Below are 24343 nucleotides of genomic sequence, written 5' to 3'. Positions count from 1 at the left end.
GTAAAACTACAAATCCTAGGATTCGATAGGATAGAGCTGCAGTATTTAAAGTGATGTCAGACTGCATTATTTCTACAGTACAGAAATATCCAAATTGTGCAAGGTCATGGTGAGACAAAATATTTGTCTGAATTTGAAAAAGAATGAAACAAATATTGATCGCAGTAATAATGAATTATATCAGGATGATTTTCTATAATTCTAGCTTGCCCCAAATGTTAAAAATTTATAGGACCATTATATAAGTGGTGGCAGTGGGAAATGAGAGCAAATAGTGCTTTCTGAGGCAGTATCAGTGGGTGAGGACCTACAAATGATTGAACCTTTGTAAGGAAATGGGATGTGCAAATTAGACACAGTACAGAGTGAGGCACTTTGTATTTTTGTTAACATGCAGTAGGCTGTATGTTGGTGTGTTTTGTAATCTTCTTTTCCCACTTTTCAAATATGATTGCTCACCTCCCTCTCTGTGCTGCTGCATATAAGTAGGTTCATCCAATATGTGACCCAGAAAACACTATCTGGAAGATGGATCTCAGATAAAGAAAATTTATTAATGTGTAACAAGATTGGGGGGGGGGGCAGGATGTGAGTGTCAGTCACATACTCATCAGATTGAGGAGTTAATATCTGTATCTGCATTTCATTCTAATTGATGGTTCTGTCGGCTGTTTGAAAAGCGTTAAATTGCCAATGCTTATGTGATGGAATGTCTATTGTCGAAGTATGAATGAAAACGAAGTCTCGTCCCTGCAGTCAGTTTAGAAATGATTTGTAGCGAATTGACTTTGAATGTTTAGATTAGAGGTCAGAGTTCTACTTTGAGGGCAAGCGTGTTGAGATAGAAATATGCCTGAAACTGCCACCATTATACTTTGCCATTAAGGAAACCATTTTGCTAAGAATACCAACCGGGCAGTGATTTTGATTCATTTAAAATGGGAGAGAGATGAAAAGGAAAAGGGAAGAAGGTGGGGGGGAGACCCACATACAAAATAGATCAAATCAGATTGGCAGGATAAATTCAAAGTCAGTTAATCAGTCATTGAAGAACTGTGCATTTATCTACTGGTGAAGAATAGAACATTATATCCAGATGGAAGCATTTTATTGAAGTTTTAAAGGACATGGAATGTCACCCTGAAATTTCTGCCATTACTCAGCATTTCTTTCCTTTGTAGATGGCTTGATAAAATGGTTTCCTTAATCTGATTTTTAATAGAATGAAAAGCACTATTTGTATGAACAAGAAAAAGGCAATTCTACACAGAAGTTAACACTTGCAAATGTAAAACAACAACAAAACTACTCTCTCTATAGCATTTTTACTATTTAATGCAAAATTGTCTATTGTTGCAAACCAGGGCCAACCAACATTCCATGTAAAATCTTCCACAACTGTAAATGGGAAACTATATTCCATGGAAAACTTCAAGTGCTTCAAATCAAGACTCCTGTACTATGTGAAATTTTCCCAAGGTTTAAAATGCCTCTTTAAACAGGTTCTTATGGCAGAAGGAGCTGCAGACTGAATGGGGAATGCTCACAGGTGTTGTCCAGTCCATTTGCAGGAAGCAGTGTATCTTGCAATAACTATGGAGGAAATCACAGACTTCCTAGGATTGGTACAAGCACATATCCAGCCAAAATTAATTTCAAAATTGATCTACCTATTGGATATCCCTGTAAATAATGCTAGATTTTAAAAAATATAATGAAAATATAATACCATCATTAGGAGCATGTTTTTCAGTGAGAAGAGTTGGGTGGTATGATGACAGAGGTATTTTCCAGATATAACTTTGTACATTGTTTAGGAAAAGGACGAAGAAACAGAACATTACAGATCTCCATCCCACCAATATTTTAAAGAATGACTGGGAACAGACACAGAACATCCAACTTCTATATGTTTTGGACCGCAATCCCTGTTAACCCATACCTTTTGCCACAGGATCTGAAGAATATGGAAATTGTAGTTTAACATATGTGGCCCCAGCTATTGTTTAAATTAATTGTGCAGATAGTAGATGCCTCCTGAATGTGACATCCCTTCAAATATATAAAGATGGCTAGGATGTCCCCGCTTGAGCTTCTCTTTCCCAGGCTAAGCATACTTGGCTCATTAAGCCGGCCACTATAGGGCAGGGTTTTCAAACCTTTTATCATTTTCATCATCTTCCTCTGGACATGCTCCAGCTTGTCAACATCCTTCTTGAATTGTGGTGTACTATATTCCAGGTGAGGTCTCACCAAAGGGTTTTTTTTTAATTAACTCCTTTTTCTCCTCAACAGGTAAAAAAATGGCCTACCACAAAGTTAGTGCAGAGCAGAGATCACAGTACCTAGATAATGATGACCTACAAGCCACTTCCCTTGAACTAGAATGGGACATGGAGAAAGAATTGGAGGAGCCTGGCTTTGACCACTTCCGGATAGAGGAGAAGGTCCATGAACCAACAGAAGTTACTCAAAATACTGACATTGACCTGGAGCCTATTCAGCCATCAGCATCTCCAAAAGGAAGATTCCAAAGACTTCAGGAAGACCCAGATTATGTCTCCCATTATTCAAGGCCTTCACCAAAGAGCAATCGCTGCAGCTTTTGCCGGATATTTAAGCCATTTTGCACTGCTATAGGATTATTTATTTTTGGAATTTTGATAGGCTACTATGGACGTGCACAGTACCCTCCTTCTTCTACATTGCCAGAACCAAGTGGCCCTCATCTCACCCAGGACATTATTAAAGAAATCAAAGCAGAAAACATTGCACAGATTTTCAGGTATGTATTTTTATTTCTTTTAATTTATTGATTTTGGCAAGTTGTGTTATATACATTATTTGAATTCAGTAGTACTAAGGAAGAGGGAATATATGACCAGTACTCTATTCCTTGTCTTAATGATGCCTCCAGTGTGCCTCAGCACCTTTTCATTGTCTCTTCTGGGGAGAAGAGCCTCCAGCCAGATCGGGGCCGCAGCAGTCTCATGTCACGGCCCCAATCCAGCCTTTCCACAGAGGAGTACTGTGATGCCGCGCGCCATGTGGGGTGGTGTGCAGCATCATGGTGCCCTGGGGGATGGAGAAGAGGTATGCATCCTGTGTACACAATGTCCTAACTCTGCCCCCAGGCTGGCCTTAATGGCCAGCCTGAAGAGTCCCTTAATTGGCATTTTCAAAACAGAACTTGGAAATAATTCATTCAAAATCAATGTTATCACTATTTCATTAACTTTTTTTCAACAGCAATTTTAAAATTCATTATTCCCATGGTTAAATGCCAGTAAAGTAGGATCTTAATATGTGCTGGGGTTTGGTTCCAGGAGCCACCATGGATATCCATGGATACTCAAGTCCCATTAAAAAACAACACCACAGTAAAATGGTGTCCCTTATATAAAATGGCAAAATCAAGGTTTGTGTTTTGGAATTCATATATATATATATATATATATATATATATATTCAGCTCATGGATGATTAAATCCATGAATAAAGTATCCATAGATACAGTGGGCTGATTGTAATATTACATTCTCGAATACTAATTAATATTTTGTATTATGAATGTATTGTATTTTTATAATTGTTGGGAAATAGTCTCCTAGTATACAGTGGAAATTTTGGCTTTTTTAAAAGTAATTTTAATTAATTTATTTTAAAAAAACAAATGAATTAATGTCTCAATGGAGCAATACATTCATTTAAATTTGCTCTCAGTTTTCATTGCTAAAAAATAATATTTTTGGCCAACCTAGAATTCTTGTGTTGGCATAAATGGCAATATTTCCAAGTTTCTTTCATAACAGCCAGTGAATGGATAGTGGGATCACTTGATCACTCCTACCATTTATTTTTCTAAACAGTATAAGGCATCAATGATCTTTTGAAGATCACTGATGCCTTATACTGTTTAGAAAAATAAATGGTAGGAGAAAAGAAACCTAGCAGCACCTGTAAGTCTAATGGATTTTCCCCCCTGAATGAGCTTTCATAGATTTCAAACCATTTCCTCAGATACATGGATGGAGGGTGATGGATTTGCAATAATATGCCAATAATATATGAGATTCATATTTACCTTTTTTATGCTGTAAGAAGAATATCTATCCAGTCTGGTGTAAGACTGGGACAAAAGCAGGTGTGGATATATTGAAAATATTGAGATATTAAGAGAAAGAGACAGAGATTCAACATTAAATTTGCTCTCAGATACTTTGTTCTCAGAAGTTCCATGAGTTTATTAAATCTTCTAACTGGTTTTTTATAACAATGGCTGTTTTCTTTTCTTTTCAATTTGTCCCTTTTACACAGTTAGTAAAATTCAAATTTCAAAGCTTTTCTGGGACAGAATCACTGCAGGTTTCAGGTTTGGGTAATTCTCAGCTATTAAAATACATAATTACTCCATGGTTGGTATTTCAAAATGCCAGCTGAATTCTTCCTCCTTTTGTTGTCTGTTTTCTGTCTTTGGTGATATAGTTTCCAAACATGATCTCTCACTTAACTTGAAAATCAGGAAAAACCTTGCCACTTGACTTTGTTAGTAATGTATATAGTGTGGTTTGAATCTTCAATTTAATAATGTGTATACCGAGTCTGTGGATTGTTATCTTGCCAGCCTATGTTATACATGTTCAGTTATTAATATTTTCACACTTTTTTCTATAATATACTCTGGGTAGATAGTGTCTTCTCCTTGACAGAGAGTGGAAATGTACATTTCTTCTTAGCAAAAAGAAGAAAAGAAAAGAATGAAAAAAGAGGGAAAAGTCAGCATCTGTTATGCAGGAACATGAAAATATTCATCCACAAGAACATTCATATTAGGAACTCAAATTTCTATAATTTTAATATCCAGATTAAAGCTTCTGCCCCCTCCGTATGAATCATATTCTCACGTTCAGAAACTGAATTCTGTGCTCACTTATACAGGTATCCTTCCTCAATTCTCAGATACCCGAGGCTCTGTTTTAGATGGGAATTTTAGCTCTAATTTCTTCTATGAGCTCCAACTGCTATATTTGTCTACCACAAGTTATCCAGACCCTGGAAGTGAGTATTCTCTTTCATAACATGTGTGATTATTTTTCCAGGGTCACGATTATTTATTTGCCTGCTGACTCATCTATACATAAAATAGCTATAACTAAAATAAAAATAAATGTATCTATGTGTAGGAGCCCCCACTCAAGTCCTATTCTCCCCTACAACTCACATTACTGGGCCTGCAATGAATTGGCAATTAAGCATTGTCCTGGCATTTCTATGTATCAAATTGCAATTTTCCTAAAACACTGCAGCAGCTTTGTACTACTGCTGTAATTACTGGCTCACATTAAATTTGCTAACTAGAGTGAACACATAGATAAGGTTTATTGCCTCTGTGTATTTCAGGACACTCCTCCGCCTACGCAAAAGTGATAACCTGAGAAAGAATTATGCCAAAGTAGTGTAGTATAGATCGTAGCGTGAGGCAGGCTTTAAGACAGAAAGATTGAAAAGCATCACAAATGTCTGAAAGACCCAAAAAGAAAAGAACATTTTTTGTTCCTATTAGCACTGGGTTCTTTTTTTCCTGTCCAGTATTACAGGATGTGGTGGCTCAAGTGGTTAAGACGCTGACTCTGTTGATTGCAAGATTGGCAGACTGGCAGTTCGAGACCTGAGTGCTGCATGGTAGCTTCTGCCAGCCTAGCAATTCGAAAGCATGCAAATGCAAATAGATAAAAAGCAGCTGCCCGACTGCGCGGGCCGGCCACTTTGCTGCAGGGAGCCAGCGCGGCTCCCTGGCCCCAACTTCTGGGTTGGGGCCACCCTCCGCCCTGATTGGTGGCGCGGGGCGGAAGGGCCCTCCCCTTCCGCCTGCACTGCTCTGGTAGGGGCGGAGGAAGTCTCTATGGTGAGGTTCCAGTCCTCCAGGGCAGCCCATTGGCTGGGCTGCCCTGGAGGAGGAGCCTCACCATCAGGTGAGGAGGTGGGGCCTTGGCCTCATCTTTTGTAGGGCCCTACTGCTCAATAGAATACTTTGTGTGGTGCCTATTTTACATGGTCACAAATCTCTAACTGGGTTGTATTTCATGAAAGTAGCGTACCTCCTTTAATGTAAAGTTTCAAATCTCAGCAGGATCTCAGCCCCGTGTTAAAACTTGGACAACACAGCCTTTCACATCCTTTATTTTAAAAAACCAAACAATTTTAATTCTTTTTCATCTTTACCTTCCAACCAATGTCTGAGGAATGTTCTGTGTGATGTCAGACTGTGCACTTTCAGTATTCTGAACTTCAGTTGCTCTCACGTCTTTTGTTCTGTCCCCCCTCCCATGATTCTCAGTTCTTAAAGAATCAGCAATTCTGTTTAGGAATCCCTTGAGCACCCTTTGGGAGGTTTTGGAACAAAGCGTTCACAATGAAAACCCTCTGCAATTTAATTAAGAGACCCTCAAAGTTTTGCTGCTGCTGAATTAAGTGTTTTGGTTCCCATTCTGTGACCTTTGGAGGGGTGGCACAGTTCTTCCACTGACCTTATGATGGCCTCTTGGTTTTGAGAAATTGCAAGGTTGCTAATATTTTTAGACATTTAGTTGAAAAAGCCCTGCTCAGTAAAGAATGCTGCTGTAGGACAGGGATTAAGGCTGAATTTGATAAATTCCATTTGAAAGACATTTCAATGCAGACTCAGTATTGTATATCTATAGTTGCTTAAATCTAATTTCTAGTAAGATTGCTTGTATATTCCATCAGAATTAAATGTGTGGACCAAGATCCTACTTCAGGCACAAAGTTATAATGTTGTGGTTACAATCTGTCTTTCGATCCAACCATCAAAACCCACCTTAAAGTCCAGGAGGAATTGTGGCACTAGTAAGTGGGGCATTGAGTAGTAGCATGATAAGAAGTTATGACAGTATCCTGTGATCAGCAGAGTCATAGTCCAACATTCAAACCACCCACCCCCTAAAAAAGCAATGGCTCCTCAAAAAACTTTAAATACTGCTGCAAGTTAAACTGTAGGGTTAAAAAGAGACAAAGCAAGATGAAGAGAGCTAATAGTAGGAGTGACAGTGGGGGAAGATGTAATGTGAAGTGGAAAGTACTAACAATGGAAGTGGCTCTCTTTCTCCCCATCATATAGTGAGAGAGCTATAGCTGTCCTTCATAAAATGGCACTTGGTTTGCAAGACTTGCTAGACTTCACCTAAAAGTGAGACATTCCTGCAAGAATGTGACCTAGGAAACTGTGCAAGAATAGTTCAACTCTATAATTAGAGTAGAGTTGGGAAGGGAGTTCCAGAGTTTGCGGACAACCACTGAAAAGATGCTCTCTATTAAAAATGGCATAGATGTGAAACCTCATTCATTGGTGAAACAAACTGAAATGCAAGCTTGTTTCTATCCAAAGAACTGGACAGTATAGTGGTTGTACATTTTGCTCCTTATCATAGCTTGGGCAACGGCTAGACTCTTGATTATTATAAGAAGAAAACAAACAAACAACAAAAAAGAATCCAGGCTGAGTTATGATCCAGAGGAGCATTGAGTGCCTAGTATCTAACAAATCCAGTAATGTGGAAGCTCCAGTTGTTGGTCTAGATCCAAGTAGACCCACTGGATCCAAGAAACTCAGGGGCAAAACAGATCGGCATAAAAAGCTGACTTCCGGGTATCTTGGGGATGTGGCTTATAGATGATGCATGCTCCCAAGATGCCTTGAAGTCAGCTTCAAGTCAGGCAGCTTCCCACACATGGGCTAGCTGCTAGCACTCCAGCGGTGCAGTGTTTACACACCACATGCCACCAGAGCACCTTAAAGCTGGCTTGCTGCAGTGGCTGGGCAAAAAAGCTGGCTTTTTGCTAGTGCAAAAAGGAGTGGCTATTTGCTGCTCCTTTTTCAGCCAGCAAAAAAGCAGATTGGGGCTATGGCATGCAGTTGCCACACCCCCAATCCGGCTTTGTCAGGGGTGGCAAGCCACCCCTTTGTGGCAGTCTGTTTCACCCCTTACACAAGCATATATTTAGCATTCAGTGATTGATTCAGTGGGTTTTCTCTGATTAGAACTAGCAAATGTGTTTTATGCACAGATATTGTCATAGTACTTGCATGGGTAACCACCAATGAATATCAGATGCTATAGGCTATATTTCAGAAGAAAGTGTTGGGAACATTGCTCCTCTAAGATATTATAAAATAGTTTGTATGGCTGGAAATTATAAATGACACCAGCTCTTATATCTCCAATGTATATAAGAGCTAGTTTTTGTGGGGCTATGTGGCCCCAAAAAACCCACAAAAAACTATGGATGCCAGCCATGAAAGCCTTCAACTTATATAAGAGCTCTGAGACTCAGAGTACATGTGGGTTGAAGATAGTGGGTTGAGGAAAGTGAATTGGTTGTAGAAAGTGAATTTTTGTATAGCAGACAGTGAATGTTGGTGGAAGTCAAAGGAGAGTTTGTAAATACTTTGTCTGTATTGTAACAAGAGATAAAAGAATCTCCAAGTATTTGGAAGAATCCAATGGTGTCTGTGAATCATTCAAGGTTGGTCAGTGCAATGTTGCCAAATATTGCAAACTGAGCTGGTGCTTCTGCACTCTGTGCTGTTAATAGCTATTGTTGAGGACAGTTACCCCAGACAGTGCTAAAAGCTGGTATCTCTGGTTGGCCTAAGTTTGTTTTTTGCTTTTTGTTTGTTTGTCAGTACACATCAGCAGGACATAGATGAGAGCTAACAGAAAGGACTGGCAAAATTATCTCTGACCATTCTTTGCCATAGAAAAGCTTATTACATTCATGGAGTTGTCATAAATGGGCAGGCAATTCTAAGTCATATTCACATACAAACTGTTGTCACTGTATTTGAAATTCTTCCTCTAAAAATGCTTTTTTTAAAAAAACACAACTATGTTTTAAAAAAGGTTTGTTTTGATGCATGGTTTTGTGACAAGCATCTGCTTTTGCATTCCAACAATTAGCAAATTTGTTGCTTGCCCTGAGTAAACAAATCAAATTACAAAAGCCTCTAGGGAGATGAGTCTTCTTTTGGTTATAGGACTATAGTACATCTCAGCTCTGAGTAGTCAGCCCTGAAGTTTGTTTAACAGGCAGGCTAGACTGCTGCCAACCCTGCAGAGAGTAACTAGCTGCAATCTGTTGTAGTGAATTGAACTATTTTTCATGCCCTGCTCATAATGGGAGTGACAAGAAGGAAGGCCATTAAGGAGAGTGGGTTTGTGTCTGTGGTTCTCTTCCCCACCCTTGGTTTTCTGGGAATCGATTGGGGGATAATGAAATTGACGTTGTCTGAATAGTAATCCATTTCGATGAACAGTATGTTTCAGTAGCCTTACCAAGAGGAGACTGCTCGTCACAGTTCATTTCACATGGAAAGCTGATGAGTTTCCTGGGGTACTTCAACATCAGGCTGAAATAATCAGAACCAAAATTGATTTTATTCAAAGGCAAATAACTTTTCTTTTTAAAAAAACACACACTCACCAAGAAACAATACATTCCCCAGCCAGGAAAGTGTGGCAACTATCAAACATCAAGGAAGGAAAGAAAGGAGGCAGAAAGGCAATGTTATGAGTCCCCATGTGGTCATGTAACACTTTATGACTGACAGCCAGACACTGGGGAGGCTTGAAGAATTTGATTTTTGTGAATTCTGAAATGACCTGAAGTGATCCACACCGGCTGGACAGGGTACATGTTAGGAAATAGAAATGCAATGGTTTCAGCCTTTCTTGAAGGCTCTGACAAAGAGCTGTTGATGTGTGTTTGTGTGTGTGTTGGAAATGCATATTTACAATTTGTACTTTTCAGTTGCTAGCATCCAGTTGTAAAATGTGTGACTTTGAAGAGTTACTCGTTTGAATAAAGCTCCCAGAATCCCAGAGACTGGATCATAGGTAAAAGAAGTTTCCATTATGTTTGGGGGATCAAGACAGAAGAGGTACTGGCTTGATAAGAAAGGATTTCTCATACAGTTCATGCCATGCTCACTTCCAGTCCTTGCTTGGCATAGAAGGCATAGAAGGAAAAAGAAGAAAGTGGTGATTCTGAAGGTCCTCATGTGCTGAGAAAGAAGGGTTTTTCTTCCATCTAACCTTCCTTGTCTTTCCATGGCACTTTAGCATTCCCAGATCTCAGGACCTGTTCCTGAATCTCAAGGTCTGGGCCTCAGGGCTAAAGGGAAGAATCTCAGACAGAGACCACTACCATGAAAAAAGTTGATGCTTATTGTATCCTACTTAAGGACATCACTAAGGGGCTGCCACAAACACCTAAACAACTTCAACAGGAAAGAAGAAACATTTAAAGTGAACAAAGTTTGACTACCAGTCCTGAAAAGCACCAAAATTAAGATCCAGCAAAATGCAAATAAAAACCATCCAGAATCAGGGATTTTCCCAGCAGACAATGGATCACTAATTAAACAGAAAAAAAAATCCTCCTTGCATATCCTCCCACCCTGAGGCCTTGCCATTCAACAACAGAACAATATACAGATTAACATGTAAATCACTCTTCCCAGTCTAGGGTAACACAGTATATACATATACCCTACTCTCTTCCATGCCAGCATTCTCTGAAGATGCCAGCCACAGATGCTGGAGAAATGTCAGGAATAAACTCTTCTAGAACACAGCTACATAGCCTGAAAAACCCACAAAAATCATAGTTTATTGTTACTGTCTCTTGTTACTCAGCCTTGAAACATTACCAGGACAAGCCTGCAGTGACATATTCCTGAACTGGAAACTTTGGACCATGAACTAGGTAATTCTAAACTGGAAATCTTAGTGCAGATGAATACACACAATTCTGCACAACACAGCTACATCAACATGGATGATGATGATGATGATGATATTTATTTGTATCCTACTCTTTCCCCAGATTGGAAAGCAAGGCACTTACAACATTTTTTAAAAAATGCTAAAAATCCACAAAATACAAATATTAAACAATAATAATAATAAAACCCAGTTAAAACATATATTAAAACACACTTACACACCAGCATAACAATTAACAACATCCAGCATGTTGTGTGAGATGGATTTTATATAATTGCGCATCAAAGCCTGTCAGATTAGAAAACTGTTTGCTTCCTGTGAAAATAAAGTTGGACGTGTGCCAGCCTAACTTTTCTGGGAAGGGAGTTCCAGAGTCTGGGGGCAGCCACTGAAAAGATGCTCTCCCATGTTCTCACCAGATATATCTGTAAGGGTGGTGGGGAGATAGACCCCCCTCCAAGCATATCTGAGCATAGGCTGGTTTGTAAGGGAGGATGCAACTTTTAAAATAACCTGGATCTGAACAATGCAGGGCTTTAATGGTCATAACTAGTACTTCAAATTGTGCCCAAAAACAAACCGACAGCTAGTGGAGCAGTTGAAACAAAGGAGGTGCGTCTTCCCTATAGCCAGTACTCATTAGTAATTTAGATGCAGCTCTTTGAACCAGTTGAAGTTTTCAAGCACTCTTCAAAGTCAGCCCTATGTTGAGTGCATTACAGTAATCTATATCGGATGTAACTAATGCATGTGTCATCATGGCCAGATCCGACAAGGAACAGGTGCTGTTGGTGCACAAGCTTTGACTCTGCAAACGCATTTCTAGCCATGGCTGAAATGTGAGATTCGAATCTCAGAGCTGAACCTACATCTTCAGGGGGAGTGTACACCTATCCAGCACAGGCTAAATCCCTATTCTCTGTTGTGCCTTTCAACTGACCAGGAGCACCTCCATCCTAAAGCATACTCTGGTAGCATAATTAGCACACATTCTTGCAGAAATAAATGTCATATTAAACTCCTCCACCACATCACTTCACAAAGAGGTCCTGAGGCCTCAGCCACCTTCCTTCCAGGTTTCCATGGGAGGGATGACATTGTGAGGGGGGGGTCACTGTGTATGGAAACAATTTTTCATCCATTTTTCTCCAGCACCATTAAATCAAAGTTGGGAGGTTTTTACATGAAGGAGGCTCTTTGCAGAAACTCCAGTATCCTTTTTAAGGAAAGCTTAGCTTCCCCCACTACCAAATCAAATCTTCTACAACCTCTGCACATGCATTTAAGGGGACAGGGTGGCCGCCAGCTCTGAAGAACTGCTGTGACACCTTTTCTTTTTTTTAAAGGGCAGGTCTCTTGAGGTGACAGAGGCAATGGGTGGTACAGGGGGCCCATTGCTTACTCATTTTTTGTTTTTAGCCCTTTGCTTACTAACCCCTAGGCTATACCACTGACATATATGAGTCCTTTTCTAGAGATGTGGACATAACACAGTTGGCCCACTATATGCATGGATTCTTTATCCATAAATTCAACCATCCACAGCTTGAATTTATTAAAAAAGAAAAAAATCTAAAAAGCAAACTTTGATTTTGCTATTTTATATAAGGGACACAATTTCACTCTGCCATTGTATTTAATGGGACTTGATCATCAATTGATTTTGGTGTCTACAGGGGGTCCTGGAACTAACCCCCAGCAGATATGAAGGGCCCAATGCAATAGATTAGACAGGCTTGTGTAGTTCTCTACCTGGCATGTATTTTAGTTATGATATTTCTTGTCAAAACACAAGGTTAAAATCATATCTTTTATATCTTTTAAAATGGATTAGGAAAATCCACTAATAATCAAGTTGTCAGAGGTTAACTAGACATGATGGTTGTGTATTACTCCTACTAAAGAATGACATTGAACAACTCCAAGCTAGCTGGAATTCATATGAATGCCTGCACCATGGCAGAGCTAGCAGCAAAGAAATTATTTTTCTCTGCCACCATCTGGTATTTTTTCAGACCCAAAAAATCCAGGGAGAAATTCAGATGGAGATAATTATGTAAGCATCCCTAAATGATACACCTCATCTGGCCACCTACTGTGATAAAGTTAATATTTTTCTCACACTCCCATGGACATTCCCTTGTAAGCATTAATTAACTTTAGGAATGCTTGTTATAAACCCATTCAGCATCTCTTTTGTCTTCTGCAGATCACTGAGAATAAAATGTCAAGTAGCTCTTCAAAGTTTCTATTCATCATATCAGTTTCTTTAGTAGTGGATAAACAACCACTTGTTTCTCTTGTCTCAAACATGACTTCCATGTTTCCTTAAAAAAAGAAAGAAAAAGAAACACCTGCTTTTATACCATACCTATTTAATGATCCACATGCAGGTATCTGAAGAGCAAGAATATTTAAGACTGGTTGTGATGTTGTGCGTGTTTGGGAACATCGCCTCTAATTACTGGATCAATGTTGGCTCCAAATGCCACTGGGATAATAGAAATAGGACAAGCTGCTAGAGGTTGTATCACATATAAACACACAAGGTATTTGCACCAATTTGGCACAGAACATTTTCATACCAGCACCATGAACTTCCAGAAAGTGTTGGCATATATGCATAGCATGGTCATCCAGCTATATGGAGTCAAGATTGTGAAGTGAGGAAAATATTATGGCCATAGAGTACTGCTCTTGTAATGCAAGGCTCTTTGTGTATTTTCACAGATGCTAATGGCCTCCTTAAAAATACTCATGCAAATGAAAATCATCCTGAATGCATGAGGTCAGTAGAATACAGAGGAAAAATATACAAGGAAATGAAAAGATATATGGGAAATCTATAGCTCTTCTGACACTAACCAAGAAAAATAATTTTCTAGCATAAGCCTTTGCAGACTCTATTCCATTTCATCAGATGCACATGGACTGGAGTTCATGGAAACTTATGGTAAAAACTTCATTTTCTTTCTTAGTGGCAAAACAGATGGACCCGGAGGGGTGCCATTAAGCCATCCATTTGAGCACAGATCGGGGCCATGGCAACTGCACACCATGGCCCCGATCTGGCTTTTTCCCAGCGTAAAAAGAAGCAGCAAAATGCTGTTCCTTTTTCCACCAGAAAAAAAAAAAAGGATTTCTTTCCACCACTGTGGTATTTTGTGCTCCTGCAGTGTGCTACGTATGAATGCTGTGCTACCAGACTGCCACAATACTGCCTCCAATCTGGTTAGGCAGGTGGCACGATGCTGTCTGGAGGGCAGTGTCGGGGTATGTGTTGTCTAAACACCATGGCCCCACACCGCCCCCAAGCCAGCGTATTGTGCTTGGTTTGTTTTGCCCCTTAGTTTCAAAGGGGTTACAGGATTCCCTTAAATCTATTTATGCTGAAACAGACTAAAGCTATATTTTTTTCTAGACAAGGAACTAGTTATGCTAACAATCTGTATCCCTTAATCTTCTGTGATAATAAAAAGAGTGTATGTCAGGGTGCATCTTGGAGTTGTATACATGCACTATGGCAAGTAGTTGCCTAGTAGGCAAAAGTGTCTACAGGCCTGGCACTTGTGAACCTTAGCTTGATGGTATATTAAACTGTTCTAACCTTTGATAGTTAGAAATATAATGGGGGTGCAGCTCAAAGGAGGTGGCTCAATTTTATTTTATCCATGTTATAATCCACATCTAACTTTGCTGGCTCTATGATAGAATAGAGTGAAGACAATGATGTAGGCAATTGGGGTTTTGCTTGACTTATATTCAAATAGTTTGGATATTCCTCTTGACTTCAGACTGTTTCCTTTAAGTGACTACCTAAACATTTAGGAGATCATTTCTTGTCATATATACGTTTATGTTAGGCAGCTTAAAATTATCTAGCTGGAAACAAGAAATAGATTATATATTCCTGGAACCCATTAATGCATTCAGTCCTCCACCCCCTTCAAAAATAAAATCCCAAAACAAAACGAAACAGAACCCTCAGCTTGTGGGATTACAGCCATGAATATCCTGTTACCCACAAGCCATATGCTCACCAGCTATGTACTACAGCTTGTCAGATGCTTTCCACCCCCTCACATTTTTTAAGTCTTACATAGGTATAAAAATAGGAGTTTATTAAAACACTAGTAGTTTAGATGGCCTGGATGGATGTACTGCTCTCTGATAAAGTTGTAAACTTACATTTTGCATTATCGACTATAAAGCATTGGGGAAAAAATCCAAATAAATAAGATGACACTGTAGAATTATAAAAGTTTTCAATTTTCCCTTAAAATCAATTTTGGGTGGTTCATGGTCTAAAACAAATTTAGCATACCCAGTTAGAAGTAGGCCTGGACCAGAAATGAGGGGGGGGGGGGAATCTGCCTTAACCCTGTCATACAGATGGCTGCTGGTTTTTGAGGGTCCTTCTCCAAAATGTCAATTCCTAATCCCATCTCAATTAGTTGTGTTCAGGCGCCAGTTTCTTCTTCCCAATCTGTATGTCCTGGAAAAAGTACAGGCAGTGATGGCTGATACTTCGATTGATTGATCTCACTAAGTGTTAGGATGCTTAGTCCTTCCAGACGGGTGCAACTGTAACAAAGGTGCATTGGCTGTTGCTTTGTGATGTGGAATGTTGAAAATAGTCTTTCCCCACTTATACACTGACTTTCTAAACGGACAGACAATCTTGACATAGGGGTTGTCTGCATGGGCAAAAAGGCCTGAGTTTCACCAACCTCACTTCATGCCATTTTGATAATGCAAGTCAAAACCCCAGGGCCAGGATCAGGCCTGATCCTGACAGACCAGCTGCAGATCCAGTGGATTCAGCCTGATCCCAGGGTAACCAGCCTTTGCAAATCCTGGCTGTTTGAATAGAACCCACAATCCTTACCTTGCAATTCTGTACTGAGAAGCCACCCTCCTCAATCTCCAGGCACTCTGTTTCTATATGAGATGTAGAGATGGGAGGCTTCTCAGTAGGAGTGTTGGGATGGCAAGGCAAGGAGCATGTGCTGCTAGCAGGTTCCAGAATGGTCTGAGGACGGGCATGAATACATCCACCCATCCCTGCACCAAACCAGGGACCAACTTCAGAGAGCACCCAGGCCGGAATAGCACTAGTTCAGCCCATGCTATCCTGGTCCATTTGCACAATCCTTTCAATGGACCAATGCCTAGAAGTACAAGACGTATTTCATTAACCAAAGATTCTAGGATTGCTAACACATCAGTCAATCAATAAACCATATTGCAAAGTATACCATAAAGGTGCTGTTACATATATTTAAATCAATAAATAATTTATACAGAAATATACCTTAAATGTGATGTCATGAATTATTTACAATTCCTACCACTAAAATAACTTTCTTATTCATACTGTCTGCCAGTTGTTGTGTTGTGTTCTATTGTCAACTTGACAGCCTTGGATATTAAATCCCCAGTCATTTTTCATTGATCATGGATGTCCCAAGACATTTTGTAGCTTGTGATACTGAAGAAAATTCATTCTTCCCCTCCATATACAGATGCCGGCTAGGCAGTCAGTGGACTTCAACACTGGTGAGTTTCTTCCACCACACCTTGGAGAAATAGACTAGCTGTGTGGTACATGGCAGGTGTCATGACACTTGCTACTCTGTCTTCAACTGTATTTCCACTGATCTGCACCCCACATTTTACACCTGAGGTCAGTGGCATCACTAGGGTTGGTGTCACCTGGTGCGGCAACTCATAGTGTCACCCTCCCATTGACCTCCTCTCATACCACACCATAAAGAATCCTTAGTAAAGTTTTCTGTAGCGATGTTACTCCTAAGGCATAATTCTTGTATATCACTGAATGTAATGGTATAGTTGTGATGTAAACAACCAACAAAATTAGAATTATACCTTTAAATTACAATATCATACGGCCAGCCTAAATGTATTTATATGTACATAGTTTTGTTTGGATAAAGTGAAAATTTCAAAGGATGCAGGAAAACACCACAACTCATTTCTGTCAGAAGGCAGATGTTTGGGCAGCAGTGGTGTCATCCTTCTTAGGGTGTCACCAGTTGTGGCCTGCACCCCCCTAGTGATGTGTCTACTTCAGGTGGCTGTATCAATCTGCCCAACAGAAGGGCTAGGCTTGCAAATTGTCTCTTACTGCCTTACTGGTTATACTGGAAAAGTTGCTCCTTGGCATGTGATTATATCTTAACCTATTAGCTACGCTCTAATATTTGCCAATGCTCCTTCCACTTTTGCTGTCTCTGCTGCATCTGTGAGTTGAATTTGTATTGCTTTAAAGCCTCTAATATTGTATCACTGAAAACCACCTGCATCTGCTGACATATTCAAAGAATTTGGGATGGGGGCCAGTTTTGTACAGGACTCCTGCGCACTGCTTACGTGCTTGACAGTAACATCTGGCAATACAGATGCTAAATTGGAGAGAGCCATAATTATTTCAGGAGGAGGGAGAAAGTTGTCACGCATAATTATTATCACTCTCCTATCACAGGTATTAAAAACCACAACAGATCATTTTGTTTTTCACCAGTAGCATACCTTAAGGTGGTGGGGTATTCAGTGCTGTCTTTTTTTCCCTTTTCTGCATTAAAGTTGAGCTAGCTTGATGCCAGGTGATGTACACACACACACACACACACACACACACACACACACACATACACACACAGACTGAACATAATTTTTTTTTGTCAAGACAGAAGGAAAGAGTCTCGAAAACCAGAAAAGGAGAACACAGCATGCATTTTTTTTGTTTTCTGGAAACACTGATCTCAAGAACTATTGTGAGAACTGCCAAACCTTGTAGGGGAGTCTATAACAAGTGAAAGCATGTGATACAGTCCTTGGTTGGCTATCCACCATGTCCTGAAGCCACTCATAAACAAAAGCGATCAGATGTGGTGCCAGCAAAATGAATGTGCCTTCACCTTGCTTTTCTCAGCAGTGATGACCTTTAATTTTTTCCCTTGCAGCTTGTTCCCTTTAGCATCCTTTTCTCTGCCTCCTTTACTTCTTTTCTGTGTCCCTTGCAGGCTAATAATAGAATATGGCAGCTGTGATTGAACATTCATGTGTATTTGCAGAGGTGTCATAAAGCAAATATTTAGGCTGTCTTAAAGCAGTCAAGGTTCTACTTGTTTTTTTTATTTTAACTACGTAAGCAGTTTGAATCACAGCACCTGCACCTGACTTTCAAAGAAGCAGTCAGTCTCCATATCCCCAGATTTTTTATCCATGGATTCAACCATCCATGACTTCAACATACATATATATATATATATATATATATATATATATATATATATAAATTCATATAAGCAAAACTTGACTTTACCATTTTATAGAAGGGACACCATTTCACCATGCCATTGTATTTAATGGACTTGAGCATCCATGTATTTTGGTATCCACAGGGGATCCTAGAACAAACCCCAGTGGATATGAAGAGTCCACTGTTGCCAGTTTGGGTACTTTCAAGTAACCAAGCTTGCTGCTGCTGCTGCTGCTGCTGCTGCTTCTTCTTCTTCTTCTTCTTCTTCTTCTTCTTCTTCTTCTTCTTCTTCTTCTTCTTCTTAAAAGTATATTATACTTCTAACATATTGATGATGTTCAACATCAGGCTGAACCTCAACAAAATCATATACTTTTAGACATTAGATTGAACCTCAACAAAATCATACAATTTAGTAGGATAGGTGGGCAGGAGGCCATTCCAACAAATATACACTAGGTCTTTGGTATCTGCTGGGGTTTGGTTCCAGGATCTCTGTCCCCTGAATATTAAAAATCCTCAAATCCTGCAAGTTATCTGTAGGTTCTGGATATTAAATAAAGCCAGCATGGATGTTATAGTGGCTGAGATTCTATTTGACAATGACAGCATTTAAAACTCCACCACTGTAAATAAGCTTGAAGTCCAGGAGGACAAAATACTGCCCCCTATTCTACAATAGTAGCTTGCCACTAGCTGGACTCACCTTCACAGACAATCAGTGTCTGTATAGACTGAGGGCATAGAGCCATGCCTGTGTGCTGTCAAGCTACTATTGCACAGCTTGTGCAAGGAGGTACTGGATAAATCCTTGCACAGCTACTGTAAAATACCATCAGCCACTGGTTACACATTACATTACTGGTTACACTGATAAGAATGAAGATTGCAGTCAAGAAAAAGGAAGAAGACTAGGACTGGGAAGGGCAGCCATGAAAGAACAAGTTAGGGTCCTAAAGTGTAAAGATATCCAACTGACCACTACAGTTAGAATTGTCGAAGTCATTGTATTGTCCATCAGCAAGGACAGATGTGAGAGCTGGACAGTGAAGAAAAGCAACAGAAAGAAAATAAACTTATCTGCCAATGTGGTGTTGGAGAAGAGTGCTGAGGATACCATGGACAGCCAAAAAGATCAACAAATGGGCCCTTGATCAGATCAAGCCTAAATATTCCGCAGAAGCCAAGATGACAAAACTGAGTCTGACATACTTTGGCCAGATCATGAGAAGGCATGACTCACTAGAAAAGACAATAATGCTAGGAAAGGCAGAGGGCAGCAGAAAGAGAGGAGGACTACACACCAGAAGTATGGACTCAGTGAGATCGCAACCCTGAATTCACAGGACCTAAGCAGGGCAGCGGAGGACATGGTGGCTTGGAGATATCTCAGTCACAGGGTCACCATAAGTCGAGGCTGACAGGAGGTCATTTAACACAAACACACAAGAAAAAGAGAGAGAGAAGAGAGAGAGAGAGAGATTACATCAGCCTACGTCACCCGTTTTCTGCTCAGTTGGAGCGCCACATATATATTTTTTTCAGTGGCCATCACACATTTACTCTCTTCTTCCAGAGTTAATATTTCTGCATACCTGAAGTTTCTTACATTGGTTAAAAAAGAGAGCGAGAGAGAAAGAGAGAGACTAATGTAAGACACCAAATTTAATGCAATGTCTCCAGTGAATGTGATTAATGTTCCTTATTATTTTCAGTATTCTTTTCTGTTTGACTAAGACATTTAAATCATCCATCTCACTGCTTCAGAATATTGGAGAAAGGGTGGCAAGGGGAGGTGGGAGTGGAGACTCCTGATAAAAAGAATCATCATTGTCAGACACATTTTGCCTTTTCTTGCCTTTTGGAGGCGTACTAATTCTTGAGTGAATATTGTTGGTCAGCTTTGTAACAAATAATAATAATAAGAGAGAGAGAGACTATTATGTGGTTTGGCTTAATGAAATATCACTGAACTGTAACAAAATGGAAACAGTAAAATAACCTTTGCAGCTTTTAAGAATAGCACATCAAATTGCTTTGCTAATTATATTTGATCCATGTGCCGCCTTGCCTTTTCTTTTCTTCACCACATGCTAGTTTGAAAGCTTTACATCTGTAAATCTGCTGTTAATGAGATGCTATTATTGGGATGGAGTGGGGGATTTGGGGATTGTGCATATGAGAGAAGTTTAAAAACTTAGGAAAAATCATCCACCACATTTGAAACACTGGTGCAGCTAAGAAATTTTAGACCCTGCTCTTAAGAGTTGTACCAAAACAATAGCTATTAGTTTAGTTGTGACTCACACAACAAACAGTTTTAATTCATAACCCCATACACTTTTATTGCATATTTTATAACTACCAACATTCACAATGTGTTAAAACAACCCATCCCACCAAAAAACAACAACACAGTTTCTAAAAAAGAAAGCAAGAAATACGCTGAGCACATGTCATTTCAGATTTGAAATTTATTTAAAATCAGAGACTACAGTGACTGGTAGAATAAAATGGATTTTGGTTCTTCTTCCTGATTAGTACATTTCTCTGGAAACGTTGTTCAGTTGTAGAAAAGAGAGATATCTTTTAAGATTGAAAATGATCATAAAATGAATATCTGTCATTAAACACATGGCTGGCTGACTGCTGTACCAGGGGCCTATAGTTTGACAGGTATGTGTGAGGGGGTGTTCAAGTGAGATTTCCTCCCTCTGCTTTCACCATGAGCCCCTATGGCTTTTCCTCACAGCTGTATTGAGAAATAGTCAACCCTGGTGGGCCCTAGCATGCCCCCTGCTCACCCAACTGTTCCTTTCCCCCACTGCCCACATATTCTATTTTGCATCTCTAGGTGGTCATTTGGGGAACGCCTAGGGTTCAAAGCCTTGAATATCAGCCACTCTTGGCGGCACCATTAATGGCAAAAGGATAGTCAACTCTTCTCCTATCTCTTCCTTATTTGTGAAGTCAAAGATAAGATGGGACAGCAGCCAGTGGTCCCCAAAATGGTGCCCTTTAAGAGATTTTGGACTTCAGTTCATAGAAATCTCAGCCATGTTGGCCAATATTCTGGGATTCTGTGAACTAAAGTACCAAACTGCTTAAAGAGCACAGTTTGGGGACCACTGGAATAGCCTCTTAGGCCATGTCCTAAAGAATGTGGCAAGATAGAGGAAGAACCAAATCAGCATTGCAACCCTATGATGCTCTGTTATCTAGAGACAGCCAGGAATCAAGTTACCTTAATGGTAAAAGGCCCTATTCTTGAGTCAGCCTGCTGTCACACTGCAGAATCAATGCAGTTTGACAAAATGTTAACTGTTATAGCTTCATCCTCTAGAATTCTGGGATTTGTAGTTTGCTATGGCATCAGAGCTCTGTGACAGAGAATGGTAAATATCTCACAAAATCCAGAATTCCATAGCATTGAGCCATGGCACTTAAAGCAGTATCAAACTGTATTAATTCTGCAGTATAGATGCAGCCTCCAAATGTTGTACCATAATAAGAGGAATGTGGTATCTTGGTATCTAGTGCCTTGCAGTGGTTATATATTTTCTTTTAGAGCTAGAGAGGTCAGAGTGTAGGTATCTATTTTTGGGTGTTTGTTTCATTTCTAAAATAATATCCTCAAACTCTTCAAATAGGCATTTAAAATGGCATATATGGTTTAGTGTAAGTAAATATTTGTTGTTGTTAACTGCCTTCGAGTCGATCTCAACCCATGGCCACCCTATGGATGAGACATGTCCAAAACTCTCTGTCCTCTACTGCTCTGCTTAATTCCTGAAAACCCATAGCCATGACCTCCTTAATAGAGTCCATCTATCTAGAATATGGCCTTCCTCTCTTTCTACTTCTCTCCATCTTTTCTAGCATTATTGTCTTTTCCAAAGAGTCCTCCCTTTTCATGATGTGTTCAAAGTATGACAGCCTCAGTTTTGTCATCTTGGCTGCCAGAGAGATCTCTGGCTTGATCTGCTCTAGGACCCATTTGTTTGTCTTTTGGCTGCTGATGGAATCAGCACTCTTCTCCAGCACCACATCTCAAATGTATTGATTTTCATCCTATCTTCTTTCTTAACTGTCCAGCTCTCACATGGTAATATGGAACACAATGGCTTGTATGATTCTAACTTTTGTACTCAATTGTATATCTTGAATATTTTGAATATTTTCTAGTTCTTTCATAGCTGCTCTCTCCATTCTTAATCTTGTTCTGATTTCGTGGCTGCAGTCCCTGTTCCTATCAGTGTTTGATCCCATGTATGAGGATTCTTTTATTATTTCTGTTTCTTCATTGTGTAGGCTGAATATGTATAGATTCTCTGTGGTCGTTATTTTTGTTTTATTTATGTTCAATAGTAGGCCTGCTTTTGTACTTTCTTCCTTGATCTTCCTTAGTAGATTTTCCAGGTCTGTGAGATTTTCTGCTAGTACTATGGTATCAACTGCATATCTTAGATTGTTGATTCCCTCCTCTTATTTTCACTCTTCCTTCTTCAGTGTCCAGGCCTGCTTTTCTTATAATATGTTCTGCATAACAGAGAGGGTGAGAAGATAGAGAAGATTATTGCACCGGGGTTAAAACGTTCCCCGGTGCGTTCTAATGTGTCCGCACGGGGGTGCACACAGAGTGTGACAGGAATGTGATGGGGCCGAGAATGCCAGTTTACTGCACACCGGAACGCCGCCTTTGCCGCCGGGCATTCCCATCGCGTTCCTATTGAGTTCCAGGGGACGCCATTTCTGGGGAAGCTTTGAAACAGTTCCCAGAAATGGCGCCCTCTGGAACTCAATGGGAATGCGATGGGAATGCCCGGCAGCAAAGGCGGCATTCTGGTGTGCAGTAAACTGGCATTCTGGACCCCATTGCGTTCCCGTCACGCTCTGTGCACGCCCCCGTTAGAATGCACCGGGGAACATTTTAACCCCGGTGCGATAATCTTCACAGTTTTGCCTGTCAATGTGGCATGCAGCAGTTCAATTGGAATATCATCTGTTCCTGGAGACTTGTTCTTTGCCATTTCTCTTATTGCAGCTACCACCTCACTGTAAATAAATATAGGCCATGATAATAATGGGGAATTATGCTAGCATAACTAGTATACACTGGCTGTTGCGTTTTTTGTTTTTTTTACATGTTTGTAAATGCTTTTTACATTTTCCAGCAGTACAGTGAGCCAGCTTACAAATTTATTCAGTATGTGGGCACAACTCCACCACTCATGACCTAAAATGGCCCCTGGGCACAACTTCCAGAAAGGTCCTAGATGCAGAATGAACACTTTCCAATCCCATACTCACATTTATTAATCTACACAAAAATCTTTTTCAAACTTAGATTATATCCAAAATGTGGTGGCTGGCAGCTTGAATGTCAATGGACTGATGAATCCTCTCCAGGTTTTAGTTTAAACTTGATAGGAGCTGAACTAACTGAGAACAAGGCTCAGGAAAGTTCCATTGAAGTTCAGAGTAAAATCCAGAAGGGATTACCCAGCTGATAGATATTTCCACTGCTACTCTAAGTGACAGAAGTGGGAGATTGAAATAATGACATGGTGAGTCTGCATTTTTTTGGGGATGGGGGACATTCACACTGCACAATTGTAGCACTGTTTTTCCACTTTAATTGCCATGATTTCACCTGATTAAATCTGGGGGGTTGTGATTTGGTGAGGCAAGGGAGTACTTTGGCTGGGCATTGCTAATGCCCCTCACTAAGCTTCCAGTTATAACATATCATAGGACAAAATGATGGCAGTAAAAATTGAATAATGGCATGATAATTGTGTAGTGTGAGACGGCTTTAAGTAAGCCTTGGTGGCATTACTACCAGGGCATAGGCATTACTATATGGGCACAGTGTGATCCATACTAAAAGGCCACTCTGACCTGTCAACAACTCTTACTCTCTCCTGTAATGTGCAGGCATTCTTTTCATGCACATCAAAATGACATACATTTCTAGAGTGTGACATTATCACACAGACACAGGATGTGTGTCTTGTGAATTACAAATAGGAGTCCCTCTTCTGTATAGGGTGTGGAAATGGAGTTCTGAAACCTGTCAGCTCCACAGAGGGGGAGACAGTGGGCAGTAGTACTGACATAGAGATGGCCTGAGACTAAACTGATCTTTATGATCTGCAGTTCTCAAAGGAACAGGGAAAATGAATGCTTATAAAGGAAAAGAAAGAAAGCATCCACAAAGAGGTGGAGGCAAGCATCACCTTTGGAATACCTG

At 40.0% G+C, this 24343-nt stretch overlaps 1 protein-coding gene across 1 annotated transcript in view; it reads left to right on the top strand.

Annotated features, from left to right (window-relative positions):
- Positions 1 to 2303: 2303 nt before the first annotated feature.
- The window catches only part of NAALADL2 (N-acetylated alpha-linked acidic dipeptidase like 2), a 536053-nt gene continuing 514013 nt past the window's right edge, over positions 2304 to 24343 (top strand). Inside the window, exon 1 of the mRNA XM_089507579.1 lies at positions 2304 to 2785. Coding sequence (XP_089363705.1) covers positions 2304 to 2785 — 482 coding nt within the window. The remainder of the gene's footprint in view (positions 2786 to 24343) is intronic.

Source organism: Sceloporus occidentalis, unplaced genomic scaffold, assembly GCF_023333645.1.
Source record: "Sceloporus occidentalis isolate IW3139 unplaced genomic scaffold, rSceOcc1.0.p SCAF_2, whole genome shotgun sequence".
NCBI lineage: Eukaryota > Metazoa > Chordata > Lepidosauria > Squamata > Phrynosomatidae > Sceloporus > Sceloporus occidentalis.
Note: the sequence above shows the minus strand (reverse complement) of the source record. Positions and strands in the feature narration are given on the sequence as shown.